At 38.5% G+C, this 16,235-nt stretch overlaps 1 protein-coding gene across 2 annotated transcripts in view; it reads left to right on the top strand.

Moving 5' to 3' along the window:
* Positions 1 to 16,235, top strand: part of LOC128865664 (sodium-dependent neutral amino acid transporter B(0)AT3) — a 60,424-nt gene that overhangs the window by 12,497 nt on the left and 31,692 nt on the right. For both annotated transcript variants that reach the window (XM_054105901.1, XM_054105902.1), the window contains exon 2: positions 3,643 to 4,017. In XM_054105901.1, coding sequence (XP_053961876.1) covers positions 3,747 to 4,017 — 271 coding nt within the window. In that variant the 5' untranslated portion in view covers positions 3,643 to 3,746. The remainder of the gene's footprint in view (positions 1 to 3,642; positions 4,018 to 16,235) is intronic.

Here is a 16,235-nt window from a genome sequence, read left to right as displayed (position 1 = left end):
AAACGAAACTTTTGCTATAATACAAATTAATGTTATGTACAAAAAATAACAAATAATGTTATGTAAATATGATACTTAAGCGAGAAGAAATTGATCGTATATTTTAGTTAAATAATAATTGATATAAATGTACTATATACATTGAAAGAGGGTTAATAAATATACTTTTGTGCTTGTGCCTTTTTAAACTAAATTAAATTAAATTTTTTATAATCTTCTTCAGTTCCTCTACTTCTACACTAGGCTTCTCTACGCGGTAGAGTATACAAATATTATGCAATGCACAGTAAACGTTGGTGCTTTGAACGGTAGCCGCCGTATCCGAATGGGTTGGTGCGTGACTACCAAAAAGGGTGTACACGCCAATTATATAAATGTATATATGTATAATGAATCTGTTGCATACAAAGTAAACTACGAAATTAATTTGAAGTACTCCAATAGTTCTTGCCAAAATATTCCATGCTTTTGCATGAATATTGTTATAACCGCTTTTAAGGCTACATTCTTCGCACCACTCATATTCCGAACCTGTGAGCCGTGGTTACTTCTCGAATACCGCGCATCAATGTATCTGATGTAGTTTACTTTCGCACATCTAGAGATATATTAGTTTTGATAGAAGCATAACAAAACTGTTTTGTAATCGTGCCATTTATTTACCAGTATTGTAAATTCATCATCTTTCAATAACTGCTTCAATATTTCATTTAATTGGGTCCACAGAAACCCGATATAATCATAAGTAGGTGTATGGGGTCTTTAATAAAACTAGCTTCTTGATTAGTTGAATAGTCGAGATAGATTTAACCCGAAAGTAACCGTATTTGCATAAACAAATATTTTATGTTGAATTTATTCTGCCCAATTTATTATTGCATTCGGTTGCGGTGAACAGATTGGTTGGGATTGGCGCAAAACTCCTTTGTTCAGAGTTTGGCCGATATTCTCCTCTAATTAGTGACGTGCATCTTGATGTTGTCCTACCTACCGACTCTGTGCCAACATCGAGTTCAGATGGTTTTTATGAGAAATATCTTCATAGCTGAAATTCGGTCGGAAGTTTGGCGATGCCGGCTGTAAAATTGGAAATAACAATTTTTTCATTAAATAGTATACATATATTCACAGGAACCCTTGACATATCGAATCGAAATACCGCACAACTCACTGGTCTACGACGGCCATCTTCACTTTGCTTATACGAATATAGTATGTACGGAGAATATATGTATGATACTTGTAATATAATATATTATTAATTACATGTTTTAGCAAGAAAAAGAAAGTGAAAGAGTGAATAAAGAAATTTGCATTGTAGTGCGTAGTTTATTAAAGCTAACTTTAGCTTTTTCGCGAGACAAGAGTTGAAAATTCAAACAAAAATTTTTAAATAGAACATGGTTTATGTCTTTTGAACGATTTTGGCAAGCATTATCTATTTATATTTGTGCGAATTGGTATTTATATCAATTTGGAATTTCTTAAATGCACCTAATGCCTTTATTCTTAATTTTATTTGTATTTTTTATTGTAAACCTATGGGGCTTGTTGAGCCACACAATTTTTAATCATGACAGTAAGAGGCTCAGAAGAGTTTATTGGGCATAGGTACGTACATACGAGTACATAGTAGCAGTAAGAAAATGTGTTTGGGAATAATATTGATCAAACTTTGCAGTGCATGCTAGTGAATATTAAAATGCAAGTGAATATTCTGAATTAGTATCAACTTGTATTATGTACTATTCTTCTATTCTTAAGGTACATATGTATTACATTGCAATATACTATTAACAAATCTTCTACCGAACCCAATCTGAAATCTGAGATTTATTTCTGTATATACATATATTTTTCGTCCATAATTTGTAAAGTAAATGGAGCTTGGCAATTTTTTATCTTTTGAAATTAAGATGAACATGACATTACTGCCATTCAAAAAATGCGATTGACGGGGCAAGGCAAGAAGAACATTGGACTTTGCGACGTCTACTACGTCTGCCATGTAAAGGAGCGCAAATTCGGTGTTGGATTTATAGTGGGGAAAAAGACGCTATCACCAAGTACTGTCATTCATTTGCGCTCACGCCCTGACTGAAGAGAAAGACGATGCGATCAAAGATTGATGCTATGAGCGTCTGGAACGTTCCTATGAGCGCTGCCTCCGCCACGACAAATTGTGCTTGGCGATTTCAATGATAGGCCGAGGCTGATCGACCTTATCGGGGTCCGATACATGGTATCTGTAGCAGCAGATACCAGCATAAGAAGATACACATTGCTTTCTCGTGAAACCAGGTCAAGCATGTTGTGATAAATGGAAGACACGCTTCTAGTGTTTTAGATGTACGTACGATCCGAGGACCCGACATCGACTCGGATCATTGCCTTGTTGTAGCTAAAATACGCACAAGCCTCTGTGTAGCAAAAAATTTACATCTAACTACACAAACAATGCTGCCATAGAAACAGACAGCCAGAAGAGGGACGTATTAGAAAAAAGAAGAAACGGGAGGCCGAAATACGTGAGTGAGAAGAGCTTGAGAAGCTGGCCGATAGGAACAACGACCGACAGTTCGGCGGCTGACAGAAGGTTTCAAGCCCGGGGCGTTTTCTTGTAAGAACAAAGACGGTGATCTGGTGACTGACATTCATAACGTGCTTAAATAATGGAGGAAATACTTCTCGAACTTGTCAAATAGTGATAGCAGCGCTAGTCACAGAGAATGTGAAGATCTCGAGACCCCAATCGTTGACGATGGAGCTGCTCTTCCGATAAGTCCACCATCGACCAGATATTCCCAATATGCCAAGTTTGGAAAGATACCCATAAAATGAGAATCGATACTCGACATCGAAGATCGATGCTGACTTCAAAGCTGCATTCGACAGTACGAAAAGTACTGATAAAGTTATGCAAAATGACATTGCTCAATACTAGCAGCACCGTCAGAATTGGGAAGGGTCTCTCCGAGTTGTTTGATACCAAACGAGGTTTCAGACAGGGTGACTCTCTGTTGTGTGACTTCTTTAACCTGATATTGGAAAAGATCGTGCAAGCCGCAGAACTTAATCGCTCAGGCATAATCTTTTATAAGAGCGTACAATGGTTGGCGTATGCCGATGACATTGGCATCATCGGCCTTAACAACTTTGTTAGTTCTGCGTTTTCCAAACTGTGTCTGGTGGTGAACGAGGACAACACGAAGTACCTTTATATTTATATATATTGTATATATTCAATATATGTAGAATTTCGAGTTGCTTCCACATCCACCGTATTCGCCAGATTTGCCTTCCAGCGATTACTGGCTGTTCGCAGACCTAAAAAAACTGCTCGACGGTAAGAAATTTTGCTCGTAAGGTTAACTCTGATACTGAGGCTTATTTTGAGGCAAAAGATAAATCGTTCTACAAAAGTGGTATTGAAATATTAGAGCGGTGCTGGAATGACTGCGTTGTTTTTGAGAGAAATTACGTTATTGAATAAAGCTAATTTTGAACCAAAAAAACCGTGTTTTCTTTGTTAGACCCGGGGCTTTCAACCCATTTGTTAAATTAACGTATCGCCATAGAAAATAATTCCCTAATTCATTCATAAGTTCACTTAAAAAATTATCTTTTTTATGATTTACATAGGAAATTTACTGCTTCTACTGAAAAAGTCGTTGAGTTGTTGGGCGATCTCCAAGGAACTAACATAATAAAAGTGCGATAGAAACAACAGTGTTGTTATATTGTTGATGGCTGCGACCAAAATTATTGATGCACCTCGCAATGGCCACGAGATGGCGCCACTTAATACCCGAGCTCGCGGCGATGGCACTCATGGAGTCACAATCGTTCTCACTGCGTCACAGCGAAATTCGGTGAGCTCGGCGGAAGTACCAGGAGGCGAGCCTGATCGTGCAGCGTGGTCCGGAAAAATGCAGTTCTTCCTCAGTATTATTGGTTATTCTGTGGGCCTAGGAAATATTTGGCGATTTCCATATCTATGTCAACAGAATGGTGGTGGTAAGTTAACCTAAATATATTTATAAATGCTTAAATACGCTATTTTGATAAGCAGCCAAATTGATTTGCTTGTCTGAATATGAAGCCGCGGACTCAACTATATGCAATTAAATGTAAATAATTGTGCATATAATGATTTGAATACAAATCCCTGCAGCGGAATTCAACGATAACAATTACTCAACTATGGTGCATTTTCAATCCAGAAACTCGATAAGGCAGAATATAGATAAAAGCTTCTCATACATATTGTAATACATTAGACATGCATAAAAGCCAATGGTTTAAAATTCTCATTTCATTTATTTATTAAGTCTGCGAATACAAAACCTTCCAGACTAGATATACAGAAAGTTCTTAATGACTAAGAACAACAAATGAAATTTTCTCGTAGCATAAACGAAAACTAGTATTCTGTATATTTTATTGAGTTCGTTATTGCTCTAGTAATCGGGGCTACATCTGCTACAGCGTGAAAGGGGTAATGGAAATGTAGTGTTCCGTTTTATATATTGAAACGTAGCAGACCAAGTAGGGATGGACAGTCAATTAAACCACTAATAACGTTAATAACCAAAAATAAACCTTAAAGACTGAATAGTTTGTCTACTTGGAAGAAATTTCTGATTTATGAGCAAGTAACGAGCGTTGTAAGATGGAAAGGGATCTTCAAAATCGAACGACTCGAGGGCGAAACGGGTGAAATTAGAATGAGTGACATAAAGTGGGATGGAATGTATGACACAGTGATTTTCTAGTATAAATATTCTTAAAATCTCTCGTTATATTGGAGAAAGCTTTGAGAAAAACATAATGCATATGGTTAACCAAACTAGATTTTGAGTCAAAAAACACCCCTATATTCAAGATATCCAAGATTTATAGCGATAACTTAAACTTAAAACATATACATCCTTTTGTAATAAAAAACCGTCTGACAAGCACTTAATTCCATTACCAGGTTGCGCAAAGTCTATTTAGTTTTTGAATAACCTTTACTAATTAAAAAATATCATTTTGATGGGTGGAAATCCGAAAGTCAATTCAATTATTTCTGTAAGTGAAAATAATAATTTTCATTTTAATTTTTATTATGGGAGGTTATTTCTAACATCATTTTTGTTACCAGATTTAAAAATCGGTGTAATTGAACCCAACTTCAACTGTGATATACATTTTCTCATAGTCTACAGATTCTGAACCAGCAGCACAGTGAGATTCATCACTAGGATCACTAACAAAGTTAGGTTTGAAAAAAGCTAGCAAAACAATGTATGAGACGAATTTGTCGGACAAATTAGCAGGGCATTTATAGATGAAACTCATCAAGTAGAAATATTTGAGCACTCTTACCAGGACCGAGTGCACTTTCGTAAAGCTTCAGTTCGTGTTCTATCGTCAGCAGTATTCCTCGTCGTTTACGTGCAACGGTTCATAAATCGTTCAGAGGATCCTTAAAACGTTTTAACTGCCTTTTCGTAGGATGTCGTCATCGTCCAGGTTTTTTTTTTGAGTCAAACGGTCTAAACGACCTCTCAATCACAAAATAACGTTGCAGAGGGTGTTCTGTGGCAGAATTAGGTTTTGAATTTAAAATTTCTTACCAACCGCTGAGCACATGAGCGGAGAGGGGACACATTAGCTTTCTTATTCGTGTGGGTTATTTAGCCACGATATCGCAATGGACGGGTAAACCATATGCGTTTGCAATCGAAGCCTATTTCGAGGCCAATGATGAGTGTGCAACTGCTCGTTGAAGATTTTGTTCACGTTACAATGTATGATGTTTACGTGATGTCTCAAGTAAAGAATTAATTCGTTCATGGGCGCGAAGATTCCGAGCAACCAGGCCGGTGGTAAACAGTCTATGGACCAGCCGAAATGAAAATATTGATAGCGATGAACAAGTTTGAACAATCATCCGCCGAAGTACGTGCCCAAGAGAGCGGCTACACTGAAACTCGCAACAACTATTGTGTATGAGATATTGAGGAAGGATATTAGATTTCACCACTTCAAAATTCAAAGCAGACTTTTAAGCTCAACGATTACAATTAGTGTATAATTTTTTGCGGGACAACGTTAAACGGTTTCGTATGGAAAACACTACCTTTTGCAGTGATGAATTCCATCTTACAAATAATGATAGAACGTCCTTCTTTTAGTACACACACATAGTTTCAGCAAGATGGCCTCTACCCGCACACGGCCAGAGATTCTACGACAATACTTCGTGATTTCGTGGGTCGCACAATCTTACCCCTTGGACTTTTTTGTATGGGGGTATCTCAAAAGTAATAACCCCGCGACCATCTCAGCTTTAGATGAATACGAGGTGTGTTCAAATAATAAGGTGAAGGTTTCAAATTTCGCGGGCTACGTACATTCGACTTTCGATTATAATTTTTTTTTGTGTTGGTACACTCGTCTCGATGATATGTTCACGGTTTTAGCATATAGCAAGTTTTTCTTTGTTTTGTTTGTGAGAGGCATAAATAAGACAAGTGTTTTGCACCAAAAACCCTTGAAATAATGACAGTGGCATACGGTTTACCATATTTTTTAAACAAACCTCGTATACTACACAACTTGTGGCATATACTACTTGTTATTATTCCCTTTTGATAGCTGCTGTTCAGAGACTCCGGATTCGGCCAAGGTTGAGGTTGAAATTAGAATGTACAGGTGTGTGTTACTAATATATTTATCCAAAGAATGCTAGTATGAAATTGGAACCCCTCCGGCTATGGCTTTTATAATAAAAGTTTCGAGAAAAAAATATTTTTGTTCACTTTTATTTTCTTTGGAAAAAAGTTGTGTTAAATGTTTATATTTACTTTTTCAGTTATTACGGTTAACCTGTGACTTATTTTTGCCATCCCGGGATGGTAATAAAATGACTGCAGAAGATCAATGAAGTTCTGCCAATGGATAACAAAAGCAAGTTTTCAGAGTCAAGAGAACGAGTTTATTGCTGTTCAAATATTCAATTAAATCTGGGTCAATATCGATTCGCTTTTCTTTATAGGAATCAAACGCGCAAAAAGCGATTAGTCTTATTCAAAAAATAGTTTATTGAAAACTCTTAAAAAAATTGAAAACTCTTAGAAAACTTATGTGTCCACTTTTAAACTTTCTTTTATTTTTATAAAGGTTTTAGTAAATAATCAACAGTGAGTACAAATATTAGCAAAAACAAGACTTGACTTTGACTTCTGTGTCACTACAACCGATTTTAAAAATATAGACTATGTTAAGTTTAAAAACTGGAGAGTCCTTGCAGAAGACTCGTGCTCAGACCACAGGCATATTGAGTTTCAGTGGGGCAAGAAGGCACAAATGCCATTGCCCTCTAGAACCCCCAGAAAAACAGACTGGCAGAAGTTTAGGGGGGTCTTAATATGACGCCACCAAGGCTTCCAAAATAACAGGGCATTGGGGCGGATGTTGTGAAACTCAACACTTCCTTAACTGAATGTTTTGAGTCGGCCTGTCCAATTCGACAAAACTTATTTTTCTGAGGAAGCGATACCGTAATGTTCAGAAAAACTACAAGAAGCTTATTCGGGAATCGAACAGAGCTTCTTATAGGGAATTCTGTAGCGGTATTGAATTTCTGAGTGACACGGCCAAATTGGTTAGGATCCTGAAAGAGATCCAACCGCAAAGCTGGTCACTTAGGAAATCTGATGGCTCCTTCACGGAGAGGCAAAGTGAGACACTCAGCTTCCTGAAGGAATCTCACTTTTCAGGTAATCAGATAAATGTCGGCTGAAAGAGTCTGTTGTCAGAGCTGCTACACCTTCTCGGCATGACTGGTACGTTGCCAGATCTATGATGAATTCGCCATCAAATCTTTTGGCGGCTACAAGTCGCCCGGACCAGATGGCATATATCCTGTCAATCTGAAGGAAGGCATAGGGTCCGGGACTGTAGTCTTGAAGAAAATCTTCACTGTATTCCTGGCACTGAGGGTCGCCTTCATCCCTAATGTTGGAAGAGATGACTACACCAGCTCCAAAAGCTTTACATCCACCAATATGACTTCTTTCATGCTGAATAGTCTCGAACAACTAGTGGAATTGCGCATGCGTCAGAAGTCGTTGAAGGTTCACCCTCTTTCTCCATTTCAGCATGTCTATCAAAGTGGAAAATCCTGCGAGTCGATACTGCAAAACCTTGTTGCTACGGTAGAGCTGGCCATCGACAGGATGGACTACCCTATTGGCATCTTTTTGGACATAGAAGGGGTGTTTGATAATTCCACTTTTGATAATATTATATGTGCAGCTCTGCTAATAAACATGGCGTAGACCGGGAGCTAGTGAGTTGGATTCGTTCGATTCGTCAGGGTGTGAGCAGAGGAAGATCTGCTGGTGCCAGCTGGGGTTAATAGAGGCTGGTGCCCCAGATGGTGTGTTGTCTCCATAGCTCTGGTGCATGGTGATCGATCCTCTACTCACCACCTTAAATGATGCGGGAGTCTACGCATAGGCATGTGCCTGTTTGGTAACAGGCCCTTCGCTTATGAACATCTGTAGAAAAGTGCAGAAAACTCTGGATATGATTGACCCTTGATGCTGTGCGAATGGCCTATCGGCAAACGCAACCAAGACTAGTATTGTCCTCTTTACCAGAAGGAGGAAGCTTGATGGACACAATCCAACTGTCCTAAGAAATCAAATATATTGGAGTAATCTTCGATAGTAAACTCCTTTGGAAGTCAAACGTTGAAACAAACATATCCAAAGAACTGACAGCCTTCTGGCAAAGTTGTCTTTGGGGAAACGTAGGGTCTTTCTCCTAGGAAAATCCTATGGATCTACGCGGCTATGATAAGCCCTATTATCACCTATGCATCAGTGGTCTGGACGTCTAGACTTTCTCTCGTGGGAGTCAGGAGGATCTTATCGAGACTACAACGCACTGTGGACATCTGTTGCACCGGAGATTTTCCGACTATTTCAGGCTCGGCATTAGATGCTCCGGTTGGACTACCGCCACTTGATGTTTTCATTCAAGCAGAGGCCTTCAAGGCCATATGCAGGCTGAAGCACAATGAGAATTGGTGCGGCCCATGTCCGGCATTGGACAACAGAGAATGCATGAACTTCGATTCAACTACCCTCTCCATGTCATCAGGAGTTGTACTTGAAAAGTGTGGTCCTACCAAAGGCTCCATTGTAGCTAAACTCTGAAAATGAGTCCGGCAAACCCTATTTTCGCATTTTTACGGAAGGCTCACACTTTGCTCTTGGAATGCACGCATGTGTGTTTCAAGTGGAGGTTTAGGCTATTCAAGAAGCGATGAACTTTGTTGTGGAAAACAGATGGAGAGGCAGATCTGTATGTGTCTACAGCGACAGCAAAGCTGTGCTCTTGGGCTTAGACAGCCCTCCAACCATGCAACTACCCTGAGCCCTGTAAAGTCAGACTGAACTATGTCGGTAGACATAATATCCTGATATTAACAAGGGTCCCGGGACACGTGGGGTTTTTTGTTTTCTACTTTGTCTCAACGCGCTTACTGCGTTTCAAGTAGTTTATTATTTCAAGTAGTTTACATTTGTGTTTTGGGGCCGTTCAAGTATTACGTAAGCATTATGCGGGGGTGGGGGGTCTTTGTTTTGCTTATTTTGGATGACATGGGGGGTAGGGGAGTCTAGATGATGATTACGTCATCGGTAGTTATTTACTTTTTTACACGAATAGCAGCCCTCACATTGTCTATGCTTGAAAACGAAACGCATTTTCGGGGATTCCCGCAAATATACACGCATACGTTTAGCCACTCGCTTTAGGGTACGTTCATAGTGAGCCAGGTTGTCGACACTGCAGTATACTGCAGTACACGTACTGGTAGCCGTACATAACGAGCCAGGTGAATCTGGCTGTTGTGACAACAATTTTTTTTTTATTTGGACTTTTCGTTTTTTATAATCGGGTGATATAGCCTAAAATTTTGACTGGGTCCGATAATAATAGAGTCTCCGAGAAACCGGTAATACGTTAAATCGAGAAATCGAGCTGGCGACCGAGCGAGACTATCGAATCCGGGATTGCAGGCCCTAGGCGCGATGAAATGATTTCGTTATCCGGAACAGACAGACACAACAGGTCGGCCAAGGTAACCCGGTGCGCTATAAACGCGTACACTTTGTATTCTGCCAGAGATACTATGCCAAGCCGTGCTGAAATTGATAAACAGATCATTAAGTTGCATGAGGAAATAAAAACAGCAAAACAGTCTTTAAACAGGAAGTTTCAAAACGCAGTTGCCCAGGAGAAACACATGGATGGTTTGAAAAGAAAGTTGGAAGATATTTGTCATGAAAATCCAGATATTATTTAAAAAAAAGACTATCTCTGAGGGATTCAGTGGGACGTCCTAATCTTGAAAGCAATCAACCATCACTATTGAAAACAATATAGCAGATATAGCTTTATTTGGGAGTGCAGCAAATGATAGAAGACGAACGGAATCTATTCGCAGCGTAAAAACTCTTGAAGAACTCACACAAGAATTACGTAAAACAGGATTTGTCATTAGTCGCAGTGGGACATATCTTCGTTTGATTCCCAGAAAATCTAATTCTGCAGAGGGACGAAGACATGCATCGACAGTCGCTGTTAAGCTCATTCGGGCTCAAACTGATCACCACAAGAGCCACTTAGATAGCAAGTTCGCTGAAACATCAATCCATTATTCAGAGAACATAGCATCTATACTTGGACCAGATCAAGTATTTTTCATATCTCAAGATGATAAAGCTCGAGTCCCTATTGGCGTAACTGCGGCAAATAAGCAAGCACCTCTTCTAATGCACATGGAATATAGAATCAAATTATCTGACCACGATTGGGTAATCGCTGAGCGTCATAAATTAATACCATCTGTTTATGCTGTTATCAAAATCATTTCCAGTATGCTAGGACAACCGGAAGCCGTTGGATATTCTGGACCAACATACATCGCTATTCAAAGTGAAAAGCTTAGTTCATCTACTGCTATTACTCATGCTCAGGACTTCGAGACGCTTCTCGAACTTGAAGAGTTTCGACCATTAGCTAAAACTGACCATGGACTAATAAAACCAGTGGTAATCATGACGGTTGATGGAGAGCCAGATGAAAATCCGCGTTATGAAAAAGTCATAGGGTTTGCTATACAACACTTTAAGCGATATGATCTCGATGCATTGTTTTTAGCTACCGATGCTCCTGGAAGAAGTGCGTACAACAGAGTAGAGCGCAGAATGGCTCCTCTTAGTCGGGAACTGGCTGGTTTAATATTGCCTCATGACCATGAACGTGGCGTTACAATTGATGAACATTTAGAAAGATCTAATTTCGAATTTGCAGGAAATGTATTTGCTGAAGTATGGAGTTCAATGGAAATTAATGGCTATAATGTTACTGCAAAATATGTTGGGGCAGGTCAACAAGATGTTCCTGATTTTCCAGACATTAAATGGTATTCAGAACATCTGCGTGAAAGCCAATACTTGCTTCAAATTGTAAAATGTAGAAATACAGAATGCTGTCGTCCAAGAAGTGGCCTATTCAGATTACTAGATAACAGGTTTCTTCCACCACCTGTAAAAGTAAAACAAACAGTTGATGACTTAGTTTTGGATGAATGAGGGCAATTTCTTGATCTTCCAATCAATTTAGCTCTACGCTTAAGTGCTTCACTCAAAGATTTCCTGCAAATGTCCTACGATTATTTTTGTCATGGTAAAATTGAGGCTATTAAGTCGAACATGCAAAACGTGTGGTCTTTATCATGCTTCCATCAAGTCACTAAATCGTCACATCGAGAAGATCCATAAAAAAGTAAACACGCACACTGATAGGAAAGTTAGACCTGTAAGAGTCGCTGCTCGTCGTGCTAATGAACTGATGTGCATTATTCAAAATTTAGAGCACCATGATGTTGAATGGCTCGATGAGAACGACGTAGACATTCCAAAATCGGATGAAAGTGAGCAGACTCACAACACGGAGCAGCAATCGAAGCAATCCAATGTCATCGAAAACTTAGAATCATGGATTCGGGTTTCATGGACTGAAGACTGTCAATTTGAATTTAATATGTGTACCAAAAATTTTAAATAAGCTTGTTATGTTCGTAAGATTATATTATAATACTTTTGTTCCTTACTCTATGTTGAATACTGCATCAGTAAAATCTAATCTCTATTCTAAATCTATTTTCTTATTTTTAAAATTATAATTATAACATTATAATTATAATATAAAAAAATACATTTTTAATTGAAAAATGTTTACGTAAGTATGGGGGGAGGGGGTAAAAGCTTTGCTTACTTTTGCTGACAAGGGGGATGGGGGGGTAAATAATTGTAATAAATCTGCTTACGTAATACTTGAACGGCCCCTTTAGTGTAAGTGTTTTCATATGTACATATGTGCAGTATGACATTCAGACAGTTTACAAATATTTTTCAATTACATATAAGTTTAACAAAGCCAACTAAAATAAAATGCCTGCGATTGGATACAAGCAGTAGATAGTTATTATACTATATTACTATTATGATTAAGACATGAGGTTGGAATGTTTGAATTATTAAAGTTTTTTAAATGATCAATAATTTTTTGACAAAATCATTAAATTATGTTATCAAACTAGAATACTTTGAAATTTGTTTAATATTAAATGCTGAGATATTATATTTTGCACAGAATGTTTCGTGTCTCTGTCGTGTACTGTGAAAACGTGGACAGTCGTGCAAAAGATGATGCATACTTTGCACGGGCACCAGTCTTCGTCAATGATGTTGAATCGCTTTAAGTATGACTTAATGGCCAGTAAAGAGCTGTGTCAATTCGACTGATATTCCAAAGAGTTGCGGTATAGTTGAGTATCTTCAAGAATTGATAAGAAATTCTTTGTAATGGAGCCAGTGGTATTGTCGGCATACTCCTGCTGCCATGACTCGAATGGTTTAAGACCTATTTGCTGTATAGCATAGCTTAAAGAAAATGCAGTGTATACTAAATCCACCCCTTAATTTGCAGCTCCTTTTGCCTGCTCATCTGCGTGCTCGTTTCATTCAATACGGATATGTGATTTAACCCAGTAAAAGTAAATTCTGTGTCCTTGGCGAAGAAGGTGCAGGTGCTGATGAATTGATGCAATTAAGGGATTAGGATTGCTCCGATTTTGAATAGATTCCAAACAAGAGTGACTGTAGCTATATATGACTAGTGTTTCTGTTTTCTATTCTTTCTGAGCCCTCTTCAGTGCAGCGTCAATTGCTAAAGCTTCAGCTTGGAAGACAGTGCATATGTCATGTAATTCAAATTTATGTTACTTGCAGTCGTCACCTTGTTTATGAACGACAGAAGCTGATCCAAATGTGCATGCCTCAAATTTGCTTCAATCGGTATAGATGTGGGTCGCATTTGCATCCATAATATTGTCAGCTTCCTGTTGTGAGGCTTTACTTTCAAACCGTTTAGACTGGCGCTCGGAAGGATGTAGTTAATTTTTCGGTGCAGTACGTTGTTTAAGCATAACGTTAATCTCTCATCATATACTCCAGATGATTTGACGCTTTCTATTTGCATAATTTCTTTTATCTTCAGATGCAGCGGCGTGAATTCTGCAAGCGCCAGAGCCTCCCATTGCTCGTATAGCGAAATTTCTTTGGAACGAGCGGAGAAGACGGCGAATATAAAGTACACTGCTTTGCGCCATATACTTGCACCGTAAGTTACAGTTGGTTCCACAACCTGTTTAAAGATTGTGATAACGTTTTCGGCGTGTACACCCCATGTGGGCCTAACATATCGGCATCAGTTTTTATATGTATACTCGTTGAACTTATTCGACAACGTACTTAGCATTGTTGGTGAGTCTCAGTCGATCGTCTATTACTACACCCAGGTGCTTAATTTCTTTGACGAAGATTAGTCGATTGCCAACTTCACGGACACGGGACACGTGGGTATCACAGGTAACGAGATCTCTGACTCTTTAGCTAGAATGGGCTCTGAGGCCAACATTTTTGGCCCGCCATCAATCCCAAGCCCAGCAAACGGGTTACTTTAACCCAGAAGTGAGCTAGGCAGACTGAGAGTGGCTGCAGATGGACAAATCTGGTGTTCTTGTTATGTCCGATCGACTGTCGCAGGTCTTCTAGTCATTAAGCAGAATGGAAGGTAGGCAGCTGGTCGGACTGATGACGGGCCATTTTCTATAGGCGAATCACATGGGAAAAGGTAGGAGTCTCAGACAGTGCGCTCTGCCCAGTATGTGGAGAGGAGGATGAGATGGCGGACCACTTGCTGTGGGTATGCCCAGCCTTCGCTCGAAACAGGCTTGAGGTCTCTAATGTGTTAAGAAGCGACCACCTTGACTCCTTGGCACATCAGGATTTAAATATTTCGTATTATTCATGCATATGCAGACAGTTGAGCCAGTGTTGCCAATTTAGCGTCTTTGTCGCTAGAATTGACGACTTTTGCTTGAGTCTTGGCGACAAAAAAAAAGTTTTGACGACAAAAATGATTTAGCTACTTATCTGGCGACTTTTGGAGAGCAAATCAAAACCATTTTAGGCAATAGATACTTTTCTGTCAACTTGATTACCCGTGAATGCCCTTTACCTTCCATACTCTAGAGTAACAATTTACTGACTATAGATAAAATAGCGCACTGCCTATTGGTATGTTATCGTCGCTAAATTATCGATCTATAATTGAAATTTTAAATTTATAAATTAATATTTTTCCATAAAAATTCAGGTTGCCCGTCTTTAATGGACACTTAATAAAATAAAAAAAATCCTATCCACAAATTCCTTCATTTTCCCCCTAAAAACAATCACTTATTTCTTTGGCTGTCACAGTGGTATTCCCCTTTAAAGCGTAGCTTTTTTATGCCACTTTTTCTTTACTATGCTTAAATATATTTTATAAATCCATTTCAAGACTTTAATTAATAATAATATAGTAAATTGTTGTATAATTTGCCTGGATTTATTATAAAAGCGTAATAGTTAATATTACAATATTAATTTTATAAATTTTCAAATTTCCATTTGAATCCAGTACTGGATCAACTTCGTAAATAACTTTTTGAATATTTCTTGAATCACTCATGCTTTCCAATGATATTTTAAAAACACAAATGTTTTTCAGACACAAATTAACAAGGCGTTAGAAAATTTAGTAGATCTATCGAATCATAATAAAAAAAAACAGTATTTCAGGAGATTGAAACTAACTTCCGTTGATCTCAAATTTCAGTAGAGTTGGTATTACCGGTTTAATTATTATTCATCTAAAAATTGTAAGTCCGCAGCTCGCCTCTTGTGCACCTCTCAGAATGAAATTTAGGATCCGCCCCTGATGGAGTTAGCGACTTTCTAGCGACTTTGATATTGACCCTAGCGAGTCAGATTTATTGGCGTTGGCAACACTGAGTTGAGCGTTTTTTTTTTTTCTAAGAATTCCCTTTTACACAAACTGCAATCCGGTTTTCAAAAAGGACATAGATGTATAACTGGGCTTATTGACATTATCGAAATATTCGTGAGATCATTGACAAGGAAAAAGTCACTTTCCTTACCCTACTTGACCACACAGAGACATTCGGCTCAGTTAACCACAGTATCTTATTGGCCAAATTCGAACATATTTTTTGGGCTTACCCCTACTTCTATACAGTTATGTTAATTGTCTTAAAAATATGTCACAAGCTGACTGTAGTGGGCCAACGACATCATCTGCTTTAGATTGCACAGAGATCGCAAGGATATATTATTGGTTCTCTTCGTACATCAACGACCTACCAGCAATCTTTACCGAAATACATTCTCACTTGTATGCAGATGAAACAAATAACTATGATCTTAAAATCAACAAATATTTACGACGCATTAAAAAATCAGCATCCGACGATGCACCAACGCTTAACCCTAAGAAGTCTCAAGTGCTTGTTATTTCTTACTTGACGGCATTGCTATCAATTATGTGCATAAAGAAAAAGTGTCGGAATCATTTTCAACCATTTTGCAGTTTCACCTAAGGGCTGTTTTCTCTCTCGACTAATAAAGTGGGCTTTACAAATCGGCTCATAAATTATTCCCAATTTTAAAATGCCCTTGCGAGTCACTTAGTTAATTATTTATTACATCTTCTTTTTCTTGATTATCACGATAACCGCTAACGCGACTTTGGCCGAGGGC

The sequence above is a fragment of the Anastrepha ludens genome, chromosome 6 (assembly GCF_028408465.1).
Source record: "Anastrepha ludens isolate Willacy chromosome 6, idAnaLude1.1, whole genome shotgun sequence".
Taxonomy (NCBI): domain Eukaryota; kingdom Metazoa; phylum Arthropoda; class Insecta; order Diptera; family Tephritidae; genus Anastrepha; species Anastrepha ludens.
Note: the sequence above shows the minus strand (reverse complement) of the source record. Positions and strands in the feature narration are given on the sequence as shown.